Source organism: Humulus lupulus, chromosome 1 (assembly GCF_963169125.1).
Source record: "Humulus lupulus chromosome 1, drHumLupu1.1, whole genome shotgun sequence".
Classification (NCBI taxonomy): Eukaryota; Viridiplantae; Streptophyta; class Magnoliopsida; order Rosales; family Cannabaceae; genus Humulus; species Humulus lupulus.
The window spans coordinates 30,813,927-30,831,960 of NC_084793.1; the positions used below are offsets into that span (position 1 = coordinate 30,813,927).

At 32.2% G+C, this 18,034-nt stretch overlaps 2 protein-coding genes across 2 annotated transcripts; both read left to right on the forward strand.

Moving 5' to 3' along the window:
* The first annotated feature begins 5,150 nt into the window (after positions 1-5,150).
* On the forward strand, positions 5,151-11,901 carry LOC133808099 (uncharacterized). The gene is made up of 4 exons (XM_062245853.1): positions 5,151-5,329; positions 5,417-5,504; positions 5,582-5,785; positions 11,875-11,901. The coding sequence occupies exons 1-4, from the start codon at positions 5,250-5,252 to the stop codon at positions 11,899-11,901; spliced, it is 399 nt and encodes a 132-aa protein (XP_062101837.1). The 5' UTR covers positions 5,151-5,249.
* Positions 11,902-14,050: 2,149 nt separating this feature from the next.
* LOC133790406 (gibberellin 2-beta-dioxygenase 2) lies at positions 14,051-17,457 on the forward strand. The gene is made up of 3 exons (XM_062228040.1): positions 14,051-14,600; positions 16,276-16,648; positions 16,788-17,457. Exons 1-3 carry the CDS (start codon positions 14,218-14,220, stop codon positions 17,085-17,087), a joined length of 1,056 nt encoding a protein of 351 aa, XP_062084024.1. The 5' UTR covers positions 14,051-14,217; the 3' UTR covers positions 17,088-17,457.
* Positions 17,458-18,034: the final 577 nt, after the last annotated feature.

Here is an 18,034-nt window from a genome sequence, read left to right on the forward strand (position 1 = left end):
ATATATATATACAATATGAATTTAATGAAAAAAATAAAATAAAAAATCTTCACTTGTTGGTAATTTGTTATACCAAGTTACCATTTTTCCATGTCAACATGATTATTGGTAACCATCTATGCACTACAAGAAATCAGTTCTTTGCCGGCGTAATTCGGAATTGCGCCGGCAAAAATCACTTTCACCGGCGCAATTCATGAATTGCGCCAGCAAAAATCAAACCCTATGCCGGCGCAATTAACGCCGGAAAAGATGACTTTTGCCGGCGCAAGTCGGGGTTGCGCCGGCAAAAGTAATGCCAGATTTTTCAAAATAAGCGTACAAACTTTTGCCGGCGCATTTCACCTAACGCGCCGGCAAAAGTCAACGTGTTTTTAAATTTTTACACGTTTGAAATAAAAAGTAGGTGGGCTTACTTTTGCCGGCGTGTTTTGTTGCGCCGGCAAAAGTGAAAAAACGCGCCGGCAAAAGTCGAGATAATTAAAACGACATCGTTTTACTTTAGGGTTTACTTAAACACTTTTGCCAGCGCATTTTTAGACTTTTGCCGGCGCAACGAAACGCGCCGGCAAAAGTCTTAACGATATATCTCAGCCGCAGCCTCCTTCTTCCCCATTTCTGTTCTGTGTTTGTGAAAGCAAAGCTCTCTCTCTCTCCTCTGTGATAGTCTCCGACCACCGGTGTCCCATAATCCCACGCCGTGGCTCAAGTTATATATTAAAGCATCTCTCAAGGTTAGTAAAATGAGAAATTTTTTAACATTTTTGGATTTTTTTCTCAATATTATGTTTTGTAATTGTATTTTTTTTTTGTTATTCTCACCCTATGAACAGGTGTGTTGTAACTCTCTCGGTGAAACAAATGCAAAGGTTAGTTTATATATATATATTTATATATGTTTATATATATTTCGGTTTATATATATATATTTATATATGATTATATATATATGTATATATTTATATATATTAGTTATATCCGAATATATATATGTATATATTTATATATATGTATATATTTATATATATTAGTTATATCCGAATATATATATGTATATATTTATATATATTAGTTTATATATATGTATATATTTATATATATTAGTTATATCCGAATATATATATATTAGTTATATCTGAATATATATATATACTTAAATTTGTTTTTTTTTTTTTATATATCTGTATATATGTTTGTATATGGATATATGTTTATGTATTTCTGTAAATGGGTGTGTATATATGTTTATTTAATGTTAAATTTTTGTAGAAATTGATTAATATAAATGTATGTGTGTGATATTTGTTATTATAATTATATTTTTCTGTTTATAAAATAAATAAATGTGTAGTTTTAAAAAAATGATATTAATAATGAAAAAGAAAATATAATTTTAGTATTTATTAAAAAAAATTTGATTTGAGAATGTATATTTTTTAAATTTTAATGCTTAATATGTATATTAAAAAATAGATTAGATTATGTATATTAAAAAAATATATATATTATATTTTTTATATTAAATATTATTTGTTTATAAATATTTACTAAATAAATTCTTTTGATGTTACTGATATAGAAAGATTTGATATATGTTATTAATCTTGGTTTATGTTGTGCATGTTATGAGAATGTTCTGTATATTGCTCTGGGACTATTCTGGTTATATATGTGTTTAATTTGTAGGTTTTTAAATTTTTGGGATAGTTTGAAATATAGTCGTTATGCTGCCCAATTTTTGTTGGAGTTAGTAAAATTAATAAAAGTTTAATAATTAATTAAATAAATATTTAAGTATAATTAAAAATTCATCAAAAAAATAATTTTTAACTATAATTTAAATAAAATAAAATTACCAATCATAATAATTAATAATTAATTTTAACATTAATATTAGATGTTTTGTAATTGAAAAAGTTAAAAATATAAATGATTTAATAAAATATAAATATAATAAAATTATTATTGATTAAGTAAATAATCCAATACAAATTAAAGAATTTAATAAAAAATTACAAAATGGAGATTAATGTATAATTAAATTAATTTTAAATTAAAAGTAATAAATAAGTAAATGTTAAAGTAGACTAGTCAACGGACACGTGGCAGTACATGATTGATAAAATTTGTTATTATTCTTAAAATATTTTTTAATTTAACAAAAAAATAAAATTTACATTTTTTAAAAAAAAATTCAAAATTTTTTTCAACTTAAGATTAAGTATGAAAAATACATTTTTTTTAAAATTTAATTTTATATTGTTAATATCCTCAAAATTTTTAATTTATTATTATTAAAATCTTCCTATTTATCATTTTGTCTACTTGTTTTCAATTAAAGATTAAGTAATTTTGTTTAAAATCTAAGCAATAATTTAAGATTAAATATTTTTTTTACTTAATCCTAAATAATTGATTAAAAGCAGCAAATTTGATTTTTTTTTTGTAAAAAATGAAAAAAAAAATTATTTTTTGTTACCTTTAAATTGGAAAACAATAAATTGGATTTTTTAAAAAAAATAAAAAATATAAAATGTTTTTTTTTATGAAAAATTATTTAAAATAATAATAATAATAATGTGTACCAATCATGTGGTGTCACGTGTCATTTAAGTGTTAGTAAGTTGTAAGTTTGAGTAATTTAGCCGGAAATATCTCTATAAATAATTATTTTTGCCAGAGATAGGATATTATTATCAGTTAGTGATAATTAGGGAGACAAACAGTCATGAAATACTTTGACTATCATTTCCCTTATTTTAAGACAATTATTAATATTTTCTTAATTATTTCGCTTAAAGATGGCAAGCGACAGAAGCTGGATGAGTGCGAGGAATCGTTGGTCTCTGGAGTATAGAAATGGTGTTAAGGAGTTCTTCGATATCGCCAAAAATCAGTTGAACGATCGGGGTTTGGTTCGCTGTCCGTGCAAGAAATGTGGGAATGTTAAGTTCCAGCCTATAAATGCAATTTCGATGCATTTATTCAACAATGGCATCGTACAGTCCTACAAAGTGTGGCATTACCATGGAGAGGCGCTGCCGTCGCCACCAGCTGTGGTACGAGATCATGATAGAGATGAGATAGCGGATATCCTGGAGGATGTTTACGCTGAAGATGACGTTCCCCATGGAAACTATAATGATCCTCCCCAAGATGATCCTCAACATCGCGACAAGTATGACAATTTATTTAAGGAGATGTCAAGTGAACTGTACCCGGGTTGCCGAAAGTATTCCGCGTTGAACTTCTTGGTGAAGCTGATGCATCTCAAAGTAATTAACAAGTGCAGCAATCATTACTTTGATGGTTTGCTGGAATTGTTAGTCGACGCTATGCCTGACGGAACAATTTTACCTAAGTCTAACTATGAGGCGAAGGCAAAGTTGCGGAGTATTGGATTGGGATATGAGTCCATCGATGCTTGCAAGCATGACTGTGCACTGTTTTGGAAGGAGAATGCGAATTTGGAATTCTGTCCGGTTTGTGGTGAGTGTCGCTGGCAAGATAATCGTGGGAACGGGAAGAAAGTGGCCCATAAGGTCATGCGGTACTTTCCGTTGACGCCGAGATTGAAAAGGTTGTACAGTTCCAGATATACTGCAGAGGATATGAGATGGCACTATTCTAAAAGGCCAAGGGAAGATGGTGTGATGAGGCACCCCGCTGACAGTAAGGCGTGGAAGCACCTTGATGAGTTGTACCCATCTTTCGCAGCCGAACCTCGAAATGTTAGGCTTGGGTTGGCTACAGATGGTTTCAATCCTTTTGGGAACATGAGCAACTCTTACAGCATGTGGCCTGTAATACTTGTCCCATACAACTTGCCGCCGTGGAAGTGCATGAAACCACAGTCATTAATGTTGTCTATTCTTATTCCAGGTCCTTCTTCACCTGGAAAAGATATCGATGTCTATATGAGACCTTTGGTTGACGAGTTGAAGGAGTTATGGATGAATGGTGTCGAGACAAGAGATGCATACAATAGTACATTGTTCAATATGCGTGCAGCAGTCTTGTGGACCATTAACGACTACCCAGCTTATGCTATGATGTCTGGGTGGAGCACAAAAGGGTACAAGGCGTGTCCCACATGCAATGAAGAAACTCCCTCTGTAGGGATTAGAAGTAAAATTGCATACATTGGCCATAGGAGATTTCTTGATATGGATCATGAATGGAGGAGCAAACGAGCACTATTCGACGGTAACAGGGAACTCAGGCCACCACCGAAACATTACTCCGGTGATGATGTTTTGAAGCAATTAGAGAATTTGCTGATTAGACATCCTGGGAAACACAAAGAATTTGGTGGTGTGAAACGCAAAAGGGCTCCGATTGAACTTAATTGGTCGAAGAAGAGCATATTTTTCGAGCTTGATTATTGGAAGGAGTTATTGTTGAGGCATAATTTGGACGTAATGCACATTGAGAAGAATGTTTGCGACAGTGTCTTGGGAACTTTGTTGAACTTAGAGGGAAAATCTAAAGACACTGACAAGGCAAGACTTGATCTAGCAGACATGAAAATTAGGGAAAAACTCCACCTCCGCAAAGAGGGAAACAAGTGGAAGAAACCGCACGCCAGTTACACCCTCAGTGTCCCGGAGCGTCGAGTTTTCTGTGAATTTGTGAAGTCAGTTGAATTCCCGGACGGTTTTGCTGCAAACCTTTCGAAGAATGTCAATGTCAATGATGGCAAGATAACTGGGTTGAAATCACATGATTGCCACGTGTTGTTTCAGCAGTTGTTGCCCGCCGCACTTAGGTCGCTTTTGGTTCCGGAAGTTCGGAAGCCAATTATTGAGTTGTGCGGTTTTTTCAAAAAACTTTGTGCACGGACTTTGAATGTGAAAGACCTTGAGAAGATGGAGACAGACATTATCACCATTTTATGCAAGTTGGAAATGATATTTCCTCCAGCATTTTTCGATATTATGGTGCATTTGGTTTTGCACCTTCCGAAAGAGGCAATTCTTGGCGGTCCCGTGCACTTTAGGTGGATGTATCCCATTGAACGTTCGATGGGAGTTTATAAACAATATGTAAGAAATCGTGCACGTCCCGAAGGTTCAATCGCAGAAGCTTACGTGGTGAACGAGGCTTTAACCTTTTGCTCAATGTACCTGCGGGGGGTTGAGACTCGATTCAATCGACCTGAGAGGAATGACGATCGCGTTGAATCCCAACCAAATCGGGAATATTCTATTTATAAGGCTGTTGGTCGTCCATTTGGTAAGAAATCAAATATGCTCCTCAATCCGCAGTTAAAGCAAAAGGCTGAGTGGTATATCTTGAACAATTGTGCCGAAATTAAGGAGTACCTTAGGTGTGTTTTCTAGTATTTTTTCAATAATGATGTTTGGTTTATATACCGAGTAAATGCCAAAATCATAGTTTTTTTGTTCATTTGTAGTGAGCATATGGATGAATTAAGAAGACGGGGGGGCTTGAATCTTGAAGTTCAACAAAAAACTGATTTTCCTCAGTGGTTCAAAGAAAGAGTATGTATATTAGTCAATTCTTTTCTGAAACCCCAATTAGTCAATCCAAAACTAACTTTCAATGTTAATGTTGATAGGTGAACGGTTTGCATGAGTCAACACCTACTGAAGTGAATAATGAATTGTATGCTCTCGCAAACAAATCAAGCGGCACCGTGTATTCATATCCAGGGATGATAGTGAATGGTGTGAAATTTGTGACTCGTGGTCGTGATATGAAGCTTAAAACACAAAATTGCGGTGTAATGGTGCCAAGTGAGGAAGGAGTGAACTACTATGGAGTTTTGGAAGAAGTAATTGAATTGTCCTACTTGATGGGTTACAGTGTTGTCCTATTCAAGTGTAGATGGTTCAATACAAGTAGAATTAAAGTGGAATCCAATTTTACGAGCGTATATGTGAAAGAAGAATGTTATAAAGATGATCCTTTCGTTCTCGCATCTCAAGCGAAGTTGGTGTATTATCTTCGAGATGTGAAAAATGGGGATGATTGGAGGCTCGTTAATGAATACATTCCAAGGAATGTATGGGATTTCACAAATTCCGATGTTGATGATACTGAGACCACAAATGATATACCAATATTGCAAGAAGTTAATTCTTCTTCATTTCAGTTGTGGGTAGAACTTCCAATTTTTGATAATCTTCAGTATGATCGGGTTGATGTCAATGCCACTGAAGTGCACAACGTTGATGATTTGGTTGGCGAAGGTTCAGATGAATTTGTTGTCGATGATGAAGTTGAATTTGAAGACGACACGTTGGTCGAGTATGAAGACGATGAGGATGACGATAATGTTCTAGTCGATAGTGATAGTGATAGTGATGTTCGTAATGATGTTGTAGTTAGTGATGATGAGGACAGTGATATGTAATTTAAACAAGTGTATGTAACTTTTTATTTAATTCAATGAAAAGTTTATTTATTATCATTAATTAATGATAGTATCAGATATAGGTACACATGCACCTATTGGATGCTTTGGGGATAGTCAATGTATTCATGTACTGGTACTCATTTTTTCAATATATTTGATGAAATATGTTGAAAAAATGGGTAGTCGCACATGTCTGCTTACTATCTCCAAGGGATCTATTAGGTCGGAATAGGGTAGGTTGGGAAAGACAATAAGTAATAAAATGTTAATTCAATAACAAAAAATAATAGTGATGCACCTAGTGGATGCCTTGGGGATAGACAATGTATTCATGTACTGCTACTCATTTTTTCAATATATTTGATGAAATATGTTGAAAAAATGGGTAGTCGCACATGTCTGCTTACTATCTCCAAGGGATCTACTAGGTCGGAATATGGTAGGTTGGGAAAGACAATAAGTAATAAAATGTTAATTCAATAACAAAAAATAATAGCGATGCACCTAGTGGATGCCTTGGGGATAGTCAATGTATTCATGTACTGGTACTCATTTTTTCAATATATTTGATGAAATATGTTGAAAAAATGGGTAGTTGCACATGTCTGCTTACTATCTCCAAGGGATCTATTAGGTCGGAATAGGGTAGGTTGGGAAAGACAATAAGTAATAAAATGTTAATTCAATAACAAAAAATAATAGTGATGCACCTAGTGGATGCCTTGGGGATAGACAATGTATTCATGTACTGCTACTCATTTTTTCAAAATGTTTGATGAAATATTTTGAAAAAGTGTGTAGTTGCACATGTCTGCTTACTATCTCCAAGGGATCTACTAGGTCGGAATAGGGTAGGTTAGGAAAGACAATAAGTAATAAAATGTTAATTCAATAACAATAAATAATAGTGATGCACCTAGTGGATGTCTTGGGGATAGACAATGTATTCATGTACTGCTCCTCATTTTTTTAAAATGTTTGATAAACATTTTAAAAAACTGAGGAGAAGTACATGACTTCTTACTATCTCCAAGGGATCCACTAGGTCGGAATAGGGTAGGTTTGGAAATACCATAATGAATAAATGTTAATTTTATAACAAAAAACAATAGACATACATAATTTGAATTAGTTAATTAATGAATATTTTAATGTAGAATGGCCGAAACAAGTAATGACACAGGTGGTGGCTCCAAGAGAGGCAGGGGAGCTTATTACGGTGCCAATATCGAGAAGGAGCTGGCCATCAAAAAAGTTACTCATTTGAAAGTAGAGTTTGATAAAGAAACTGGAAAAGCTATTCAAAAGTACGGCAAGTGGTTCAACAATTCTATGGCTCGTTATTTGCGTAGCACCGTACCCCCAACTACACTAGCTTGGGAACAAGTAAAACCAGCTGATATCGAAGTTATTCGAAAGAGACTATCTGTAAGCATTCTTTAAACCTTTAATAACTCATTATTAAATATTTTGTCTATCTTCAAAATATTTTAACAAATTCCAATTTTAATTGTGATTTTAGGAAAAATTCATTTATCCAGAAGACAATCCAGTAATCAACGATGCCATGGTAAGACAAATGCAAAAACATCTGACTGATTGGCGCCACACGATGAAGAAACACTGGGTAGATGTTGGAGGAGAGGTAGACAATGAGAGAGCGAAGTCAAAACCTTTTGTGTCGATCACTTCTTCTGATTGGGCAGTTCTGTGTGATTTTTGGGTTTCTGATTCTCACCAGGTATGCCGTACATTTTACATTAATTTTTAATTATAAAATTACAATTTAGATTAATGAGTACTGTTTTCTTTTTGAAGCGTATATCGAAGAAAAATAAAGAAACTCGAGCTAAAATGACCATACCAGGAGGACACGGTTCCAAATCCATCGTTGCCCATGTTTATGATCACGTAAATTATAATAACTTATATCCTTACATTTACGAAAATATTATAAATGTCACAATGTTTAAATAATTTGCTTTTTTAGATGGACCCATCTACTGGCCAGCTCCCGAGCATGATCGACACATTCGAGCACCTGCACAAGAAGAAGGATAAGTGGATTAGTGATGCAGCGGCGACAAAACATGTAAGTTGCATAACCTTAACTAATTTATGATCATTTAACTTTAAAAAAGTTTAGTAAATAATTAATAAATATTAATTATTAATTGTTGTTGTCAATTAGTAATTATTTATTAATTATTAATTAAATTTTTAACAATGAAATCTTTATAATCTATGTGCCAATATTTTTATGATTAATGATTGTGGACTAAGATAAAAAAAAAGAATGTAACTAATGTTGTCCCCGTATCAGGGAGCTTGCGGGCTAAAGTAAATTTGGTCATGAAAATCCATTTCTGACTGAAAAACATGCAAATGTAGTTGATGTATATGTTTGGAGACGTAAATTCCCCATTAATGGAATTAACTGTACCTACCGTATATATCAACAACATTTTCATGATTTTCAATCAGAAATGGATTTTCATGACCAAATTTACTTTAGCCCACTTGCTCCCTGATACGGGAACAAAATTAATTACATTCTTTTTCAATCACTGGTCTGCAGTCATTAATGATAGGATGTTGGCAGATAGATAATAAAATTATATTTTATATGTTGTTATATTAAAAATTTATAAGTTAGGTTTTCAAATAATGTTATATTGGAATTCGAAATACGTGCTTTTTATTGTGCAGAATGAGATGACCGAACGTCGAGCATCGCAGAGTACGGCCCCTGCATCATCTGCTGCTTCTTGTGTCGGCGATAATGTCGACGGTCATTTCCCGCCTGATATGGATATTGTCACGGATGTCCTTGGACCCCGCTCGCGTTATAAGAAAGGGTTTGGGGGGTTGCCTAGGTTGAAGGCAATTGGCGCAAAGAGGGCAGCATCTTCGTCAACTTCTCAAATGTCCGGGCAATTGCCACCTGAAGTGGACACCATTTTGCAGCAAAATCAGGACATTATGCTAGAAAATCAGAACCTAAAGAAGCATACGACTAAACTTGAGAGTCGTCAACGGCGTCAAGATCTCCTGCTCAGTGCTTTGTTGAAGCAGGTTGGTCAATTGGCTCCTGGTTTTACTGTTGACTTATCAGACCAGGATTCGGACGAGGACGATGATGCTGATGGGGGCGGGAATGATGAGGCGGCCAGTACTCATTTGTAGAACTTTTTTTTCTATTTATTTAAAATTTAATTTATGAGACATTTATTTTACTAAATTACTTTTATATTTTCATGTTTGGTAGAGACAATAAATATTAATAGTTGTAATTTTTTGTTTATTTATTTATAAAATTTTAATTTTATTTTTATTTCTAATTAAATAATATTACTAAAAAATTAAATAATTATTAATATATTAAAATTGAAAATTATTAATTAATATTAATATATTGAAAATAATATTAATAATTTAATAAAAATTATTATTTTAAAAATACTTTTACCGGCGCAAAATTACGTCGGCAAAGAGTTTCAATCTTACCTTCACATATACACTTTTACCGGCGCAAAAATGCGCCACTAAAAAATTAAACTATTGCCGGCGCATTATTGCGCCGCTAAAAGTGTTTTCCACAATATCGTGACAGATTTTTTTACCGGCGCATTTATATTTTCACCGGCGTATTTTTTCGTCGCCAAAAAAGTCCATTGCCGGCGCATTATATTTGCGTCGGCAAAAGTGACATTAGCGACGGAGATACGACGCAATTCTTTGCCGGCGCAAAATTGCGTCGGCAAAAACTCCATAGTTTTTGCCGGCGCAAAACCATACTTTTGCCGGCGCAAATTTGCGCCGGCAAAAGTCTCCTTTTTTGTAGTGATGGATGGTAACAATTGAAAAATTGTCCATATAAATATATTAAATTTGACCCAACTTACGATATATATAATTATTTAACGAAATATACATTTGAAACTAATACAAATAGATATTTATTAATTATATTAATATAAATTTAAATGTTATAAAATATTATTATTATAATAATATTTAATACAAGAGTAGATATTTAATACTTATATTAATATAAATTTAAATATTATAAAATATATTTATAACAATAATATATAATACATAATGCTAATTTTTATTAAAAAAATTATCATTTATATTTAAAAATGTTAACATATTATACATATTTAAAAAAAATAATAAACAATGTATTGGTTTAATTTTTCTTTTAATCTGTTTTTGTTATTTTTTTATATATAATATTTTTATTTTTTTAAAATTTATATGACAATATACAAATTTAATTAAAATAATTAATAAATTTTCTATAAATAAAACTAAATAAACATTGCACATTGTTTGTATCTAGTATATCTCTTCTATATAAAAAAAAAAGTGTAGATAACGGAAATTCTTAGTTTTAACGGTTTTTTATTTTTTTCCATTAACTTTAACGGAATATTTTTATATTTAACAGAATATTTTTATATTTAACGGTAGATTGTAAACATGACTTAAACTTAAATAAATGAATAATTAAAAAAATTAAAAAAAGATATTTTTGAGATATTTTATTATGATAATTATTTAAAAATAATAAAACCATATATTTTATAACTTAAATAAAATTTAATTAAACTTAAACTTAAATATTATATCAAACATATAATATATACTCTTTTGTTGTCTACCAAATTAAAAAAAACTAGAACAAACATAAAGTTAAACAAAAAAATAAATTTAAATATGATATTTTAAAGATATTATATGATAATTTAAATAATTTAATCATATTTATTTTTAAAAAATAAATACATACATATCATTTTTTTATTTTTTAAATTTGTATGATAATTTATTTTTTTATCAAGTGATTATAGTTTTTTTTTATTCATCAAATTCAGCGACATTATGAGATACATTAGAAAGTAAAAATAGTTAATGCATATGTATACTAATGTCTATCCTATGATTTTTTCAATTATTCTTTTATTAGAGTTAATCAGTTTTTATTAAAATTATATTGATTGTTTATAACTTTATGCATATTTACTTCTACCTAGTATATATATTTGCATCAATAAATATATATTGCTTCTTCAAAGCTATTAATTAATATGATTACAAATAATCCTTTAAAAATAATCACCTAAAATGGTATCTCATGTCGGCTATATATATCAACATCATAGGCCTCATTTCATATCAATTTCACAATATCGATCAATGTGAAAGATCGATGTGTGGTCATGTTGATTTAATAGTAATCGACATATAAATATATATATATATATCTATATATATAGAACACCCTATATATATAATCAACGTAAAAGGATCATATGAAGAAGTTGAAAATCTCCATCATGATCATATTGTCTTTCTCATTTTCTTCTTTGGATGTACATTTTTCCCCATTAATGATAACAAATTTAAGTGAGAGTACCGAATATAGAGATTTTAATGGATTTTCTTCTATTTGATGTGGACAAAATTCTTTATATCATATGCAGACAAAATTATTTACATCAGATATGTGAAATTTTTGTTAGCATATACATTTTCGCAAAATAAAAACGAGTAATTTGGATATGGCATATATTTGTATTTGACATCCACTACATGCAAAATCACTAGGCATAATAATATGATTAAGAGAAATTAATTACAAAATAGTGTGCACTATATATATGATTAATTCTTGATTGCAATTTGTACTAATCAGAGGGGACTGAAAAACTCTACAATAGATTATGGTTTTAAAAGAGGGAAACAATACAAATATATGTCAATTTTTTTTATTCATAATTAGACATAAAAGCCCCAAGATCGAACCCCAACCACTCCCTTCTTCTACCAAATTAGAATAATAAAAAGAAAATAGTCCCTGTCAAATAAACAAATAAAATCCATGCAAAATTCTTTGAGAAAGCACATGTTATACCACCATAAAGAAAGAACAACAATATTAATGATTTTAAATAAATAATAATAATTATTAAAACCATTAATTAATGAGCAAGAGGAGTAGTCAAAATTGTCTAAAAAAATAGCTAGGTGAACCCCACCAATAATGAAAAATTCGGTATTATCTTGATTGGATGTAACGTATGTAGACACAGTATCAAAATAATATATAGAAATTAAAGTATATGTACATGTATATATATTATTGATGAAATTGAAAAGGGCATAACATAAAATGAAATGAATGAAGGTTATATTCATTTATTAAAGAATGAAAAGAAAAGAGTGAAATGACAAAGGGTGGTTGCGCACGTGTGAAGAGTCAAAGGGTGAAAGAGTCAACAACATACATACGCGTAAAGTGAATAAGTTTTGGGTAAACGGTGGAACGAATATTTGATCCCGCGGCCCACGCTTTGTGCTATCAAATATCCAATCCAAAGGGGACAAACAGCCGCTACCAGCCTGGCCCCAACCCCTCTCTCTCTCTCTCTCTAATTTTGCCTTTGACCAAAACCAATTTTTGTGAAATTAATATATACGGGGGAATTTTTTTTTACAGGATTTCACTCTCCCCTCTACCGTTAGTGTTCTCAGTGTTTACAATCTAAGTATAGTTTTTGGTGCGAATTTTTTTATGACCGTGTATATTGTAGCTATTTAGAGCATTAGTGCGATTTTCAGAAAATTCCGAATAGTTTACAGTACCGAAAATTAGGTTCAAACATGTTGTTGCACGCGTGACTAATTTTTTTTATGCGCGTAGAAAACAACATGTTTGAACCTAGTTTTCAGTACTGTAAACTATTCGAAATTTTTTGAAAATCACACTAATGCTCTAAATAGCTACAATATACACGGTCATAAAAAAAAGTCGCCCCGAAAACTGTTCACTGGTCGAGAAACACTGAAAGTCCTACGGTAGAGCTCTTTTTGAAGTCCCTACTAAAAAAATTTTCCTATATATATATAAAACACTTATTAATTACATCTTTTAATAATCTATTTCCCATTCTTGCATTTCTTTTCTCACACAAGAATAAGAACATACCAATTCCAATAGATATTAGATATTTATACACTTTAATTTGGACATATTTATCTTCTAGAATATCATTGGCATGCTTTATATAACATGAGATAAATTTTTTGTTCATAATTGGTGTAAAATTATGTTCATATGAAGATAAGGAAGGGAAGGACTATGATTTTCTGGGGAGTTCTGATGTTTTCTTTTATGTGAACGTCCTGAGAAATCAAGAGCCTTGGGGCCTCTTATATTTTATTTGGAGTTTTCTTGGAGTGGGGTTCTAGGCCTTTAACCGGTTCTAGCTAGTGTGGAGTAAGCTAAGGTAAAATTTTAAGACTTTATTTTTTTTTCTAGAGTAGTATATGATATGTAGTGTAAAAAAAAAAGTGAATGGAATGGAATGGACTAGATGATATCCCCACATTTTTGTATTAATAAAAACATTTTAAAAAAGAAAGAATTATATTTCTCAAGTGTCCTTTTATTGAAGTGACTTTGTGCCACATAAGAGGTCCACGTCTCACATCTCCTAAACTTCCAATACTCATGTTTTTGGTCCCCCCCTTCTTTTCTTCTCGCAATAGTCATATACCTTACCATGTTATAATAATAATAATTGTACTTTTTATATTTAATTTTTTATTGGGGGTATGCCTCTTTCTAAGTTTATGTCTCTTATATATAATAGCACCGCTGAGACCCTGACCATGTCCAATATTGCCTCTTCGCAACTCTCTCCCATTCTCTAAAAAAAACACCAAACTCAAATTCTCTTCTCTTTCTTTTTTTCTTTTCTTTTCTTTCTGTTTATTACGAGTTACATATTAATATATATACACTATATATTTTAATATCAAGAATGGGACTTCCACCAGTTGTGAGGACGAAGAAAACGAAGGCGGTTGGGATTCCGACGGTTGATCTGTCGAAGGGTGACAGGTCATCAACAATGCTTGCGGAAGCCATAGTCAAAGCAGGTGAGGAATATGGTTTCTTCAAGGTGGTCAACCATGGCGTCTCCAAACATGTCATTTCCAGATTGGAAGAACAAGGCAGTGACTTCTTTGCCAAACCCTCCACCGAGAAAAAAAGAGCCGGCCCAGCTACTCCTTTCGGCTATGGCTGCAAAAACATTGGCCCCAATGGCGACATGGGCGAGCTCGAGTATCTTCTCCTCCATACTAATCCTCACTCCATTTCTGACACATCCAAATCCATCTCCAATGACCCAACTTCATTCAGGTACTACACAATATATTAGTTATATCTTTATACAATTGTGTTCTGATCATATATATATATAGATAGATATATGGTGTTCATATATGCGTTGTTTGGGGCGTGATTGGTTCGTTTTATTTTAGTTTTGAATTGTTTAATATTGCTCAATATAGTAAGACTTGGACGTGTTGAATAATGTATTATAGAGACTTTATCGAAAGAGAGTTTGGGGGATGAGATGAGTTAATTTTTTTTTTCTATAAATCGGTGGGAAATAGATTGTTCAGCATTAATTAATGCATAACATTTCAATATAACATATAAACATATTCTGATATTTAATGCTGATTGGTATCCTAGAAAAGGACATCTTTCCTTAATATGGAATAAAATAAATAAAGAAAAGTATAATTTAATAAACTGATTCACATTATTCTAAAGTTCTCTATGTGGTCTACCTTACCTTATGTCGATCATCAATAATATATTAAATAGGACATGGTCTACGTGATATATATATATATATTATAAAAACAAATATAGACCACTGAATTGAATTATTATTAGTTGCACGGCAGTCTTTCATGACCTGTTCATGGGCTCCATCTAGTTTTGACCTTCATGCAGACTCTTTCTATTTCGAGGTTTCCATCACCTTATCAAGCCCTTCGTGCTAGCTAGACACCCTTTAAAATTACTGTCACTACTCAAACTTTAGGGAATTAGAAATAAAGATATGAAACAAAACAAACAAAAAAATAGGTGTGTCATATATTAGTTTCTAATTTAGGGTTCCAAATAGTAACTGGTGCAAGAAGCCTAGGAGATAAGCTTGAGCTAGCTATAGCCCTGGCCTGGACTGGATATGACCTCATCATACCATGTCTTTTTTCTTTTTTATTAGATTCTATATAATTATAGTCAATAATAATGGGGGAGAATGGAAGATGACTTAGATGAGATAGAAAGAATAGTAGAAGTATTAGTCCTACTTCATTATTAATTGCCCTCTTTTACTGTCAGCCACTAAACCTGTTATGCATGTCATGATTTCCTTTCAATAATTTGAGAGGCATATCTCTTTAGGTTTTAGGGCTTAGACTCTACTCAAAATGTCACCTTCATTTTTTTATTTATTTTTTCATAATTTTTTCGTCTTTATTCCTCTATCAAATCATGAACTTTTCATGTTCTGACGAGAAAGGAATTCAAATTTATTGGATGGGGTCAATTATAAAAGTGAGTGAAACATTGTATTTATAAGCTTAGTAATTCTATTTTATATGTATGTATTTATGTGATGCGAATCGAACAATATTATCGACAAGACCGATGGGATCTTGATCTTTTTTTTTTTTTTTTTATGATTGACATAGTCAAAACTCCAACAGAAAATTTAAAAAAAATATATATGTAAAAAAAACATAAATAGTTTTATAGATATACATTGTTTTTATTTGTTCGAAACGTAGATAAATTCTATAGTATATATTGATCATGTATATAGGTAGCTATAGCATAATTTGGACCCCATTTTGAACTGGATATGTCTCCCACTTTGATCCGTACAAAAAAAGATATATAATTTAGCTAGTGAGTGACCATGTCATTATTGCATCTAGAAGCACATTAACGTTAATACTTCATAAGCAATGACGACATAGTAATTAATCAATATTTTGGTTTTAATGTATAGCTATGCGGTGAGTGATTATACCGAAGCAATAAGGGACTTGGCTTGTGATATTCTTGATCTGGTGGGGGAGGGCCTATGGATATCCGACAAGTTCAGCTTTAGCAGGCTAATCAGAGACGTTGATAGTGACTCACTGCTTAGGCTAAATCACTATCCCCCTGTGAAGGAGCGGGACCCATCTTCCTTCAACCTATACCCACCAGGTGCTAATAACCCTATTGGTTTTGGAGAGCATTCTGACCCTCAGATCTTGACCATCTTGAGATCCAATGACGTGGCAGGCCTCCAGATCTCCTTGCATGATGATGGCTTCTGGCTCCCTGTTCCTCCTGACCCCAATAACTTCTATGTCTTTGTTGGTGATGCCTTGCAGGTATTTACTTCGAAAAAAAAAAACGTATATATATATATGGAAAAAAAGTGTCATTTTACAAAATATTATAAAAAAAAATGTCTATGTTGCAAAGCCTTTTTTTTCACACATTTATTGATGGATTTTCTATATATGGCAGGCTTTGACGAATGGGAGACTGAGGAGTGTAAGGCATAGGGCGCTAGTGAACACAGCAAAACCAAGAATGTCGATGGTGTACTTTGGTGCACCACCTATAAATGCATGGATCGCACCACTGCCTGAGTTGGTCTCGGGAGAGAAGCCCAGTCTATACAAGCCCTTTACTTGGGCCCAATACAAGAAAGCAGCCTACTCTCTCCGACTAGGGGATTCTCGCCTTGACCTATTCAAGATTAATCATAATAATAATCATTCAGATATGTTACCTTCATCCCCAGGAGGACTATTACTCCAATGAAGATTAGTCATTATAGTAATTATAATCGTATAGAAGTTGTTTGTAGGGAGGAGCAATGAGTTACGTCATTGTATATAGGCCACAAGTTGTAAAGGCCCTTTCATTGCCTCTCGATCTAGGGAGGATTTTTTTCTTCTTCTTCTTCACATTATTATATATTACATATTATATAAATAGGGTTGTTGTGAGTTGGTAAAAAGGTAAAAAGTTAGAGAATTTCAAGTTAGGAAGAAGTTATTTGCAAGGTTATAATATATTCACATGAATAGTTAGTTGTACTTGTTTTTAGGTATGTATGTAAGGGAAATGATTGTGTATTGGGGTGTAAGTTATTGGTAGAAATTTCAGTGGAAAAATTCTTTTGGGTCAATGCGATTTGGACTAGCTGGACGGCAATTCATTAATATAATTTTTTTTATATAAAAAAAAATAATTATATCCAAACCTGACTTAATACATCAACAACTTAAGAATTAATGGAACAAAGACTTAAACACCTTGAAACAGAAAGTGATATTTATGAGAATTGAATTTTGGACTAATGAATGATAGAGAAGGAGACAAACATCCCATATATTGTAAAATTTACGAGAGCCAAATTTTATATAAAGAAATGATAAGTAAGCAGAGAGACATACGAGCGATATTATCATATTATTGATATTGGATGTCCATATAGTACTATGACATCCATAAAATTATGACCATTTAAGTAGTACTTTCTGTTCTCCACGTGTTGGGGCCCCTGACCATTGGTTGATCAATTATATAAAATTATACATAGCTTCGAAAATTACATTACACCAACGGACTGAACTCTCTCGTAAAGATGGTCTATGTCAGTTAATTGGTGCCATGTCACCATCTTTTGTCCAGTTTTGTTCCACAATTTCACGTCCACCGGTCGACCCAGAAGAATAATTTTATATTTTATTTTTGGTGAAAGA

Excerpts from the sequence above, each read along its gene's own strand:
- LOC133790406 (XM_062228040.1), top strand. The coding sequence starts at position 14,218 with ATGGGACTTCCACCAGTTGTGAGGACGAAGAAAACGAAGGCGGTTGGG. Across the intron at positions 14,601-16,275 it reads AATGACCCAACTTCATTCAG|CTATGCGGTGAGTGATTATA; the intron begins GTACTACACAAT and ends TTTAATGTATAG. Across the intron at positions 16,649-16,787 it reads TTGTTGGTGATGCCTTGCAG|GCTTTGACGAATGGGAGACT; the intron begins GTATTTACTTCG and ends TATATATGGCAG.
- LOC133808099 (XM_062245853.1), top strand. The coding sequence starts at position 5,250 with ATGCTCCTCAATCCGCAGTTAAAGCAAAAGGCTGAGTGGTATATCTTG. Across the intron at positions 5,330-5,416 it reads GAAATTAAGGAGTACCTTAG|TGAGCATATGGATGAATTAA; the intron begins GTGTGTTTTCTA and ends GTTCATTTGTAG. Across the intron at positions 5,786-11,874 it reads AAGGAGTGAACTACTATGGA|ACAAAATTATTTACATCAGA; the intron begins GTTTTGGAAGAA and ends TATCATATGCAG.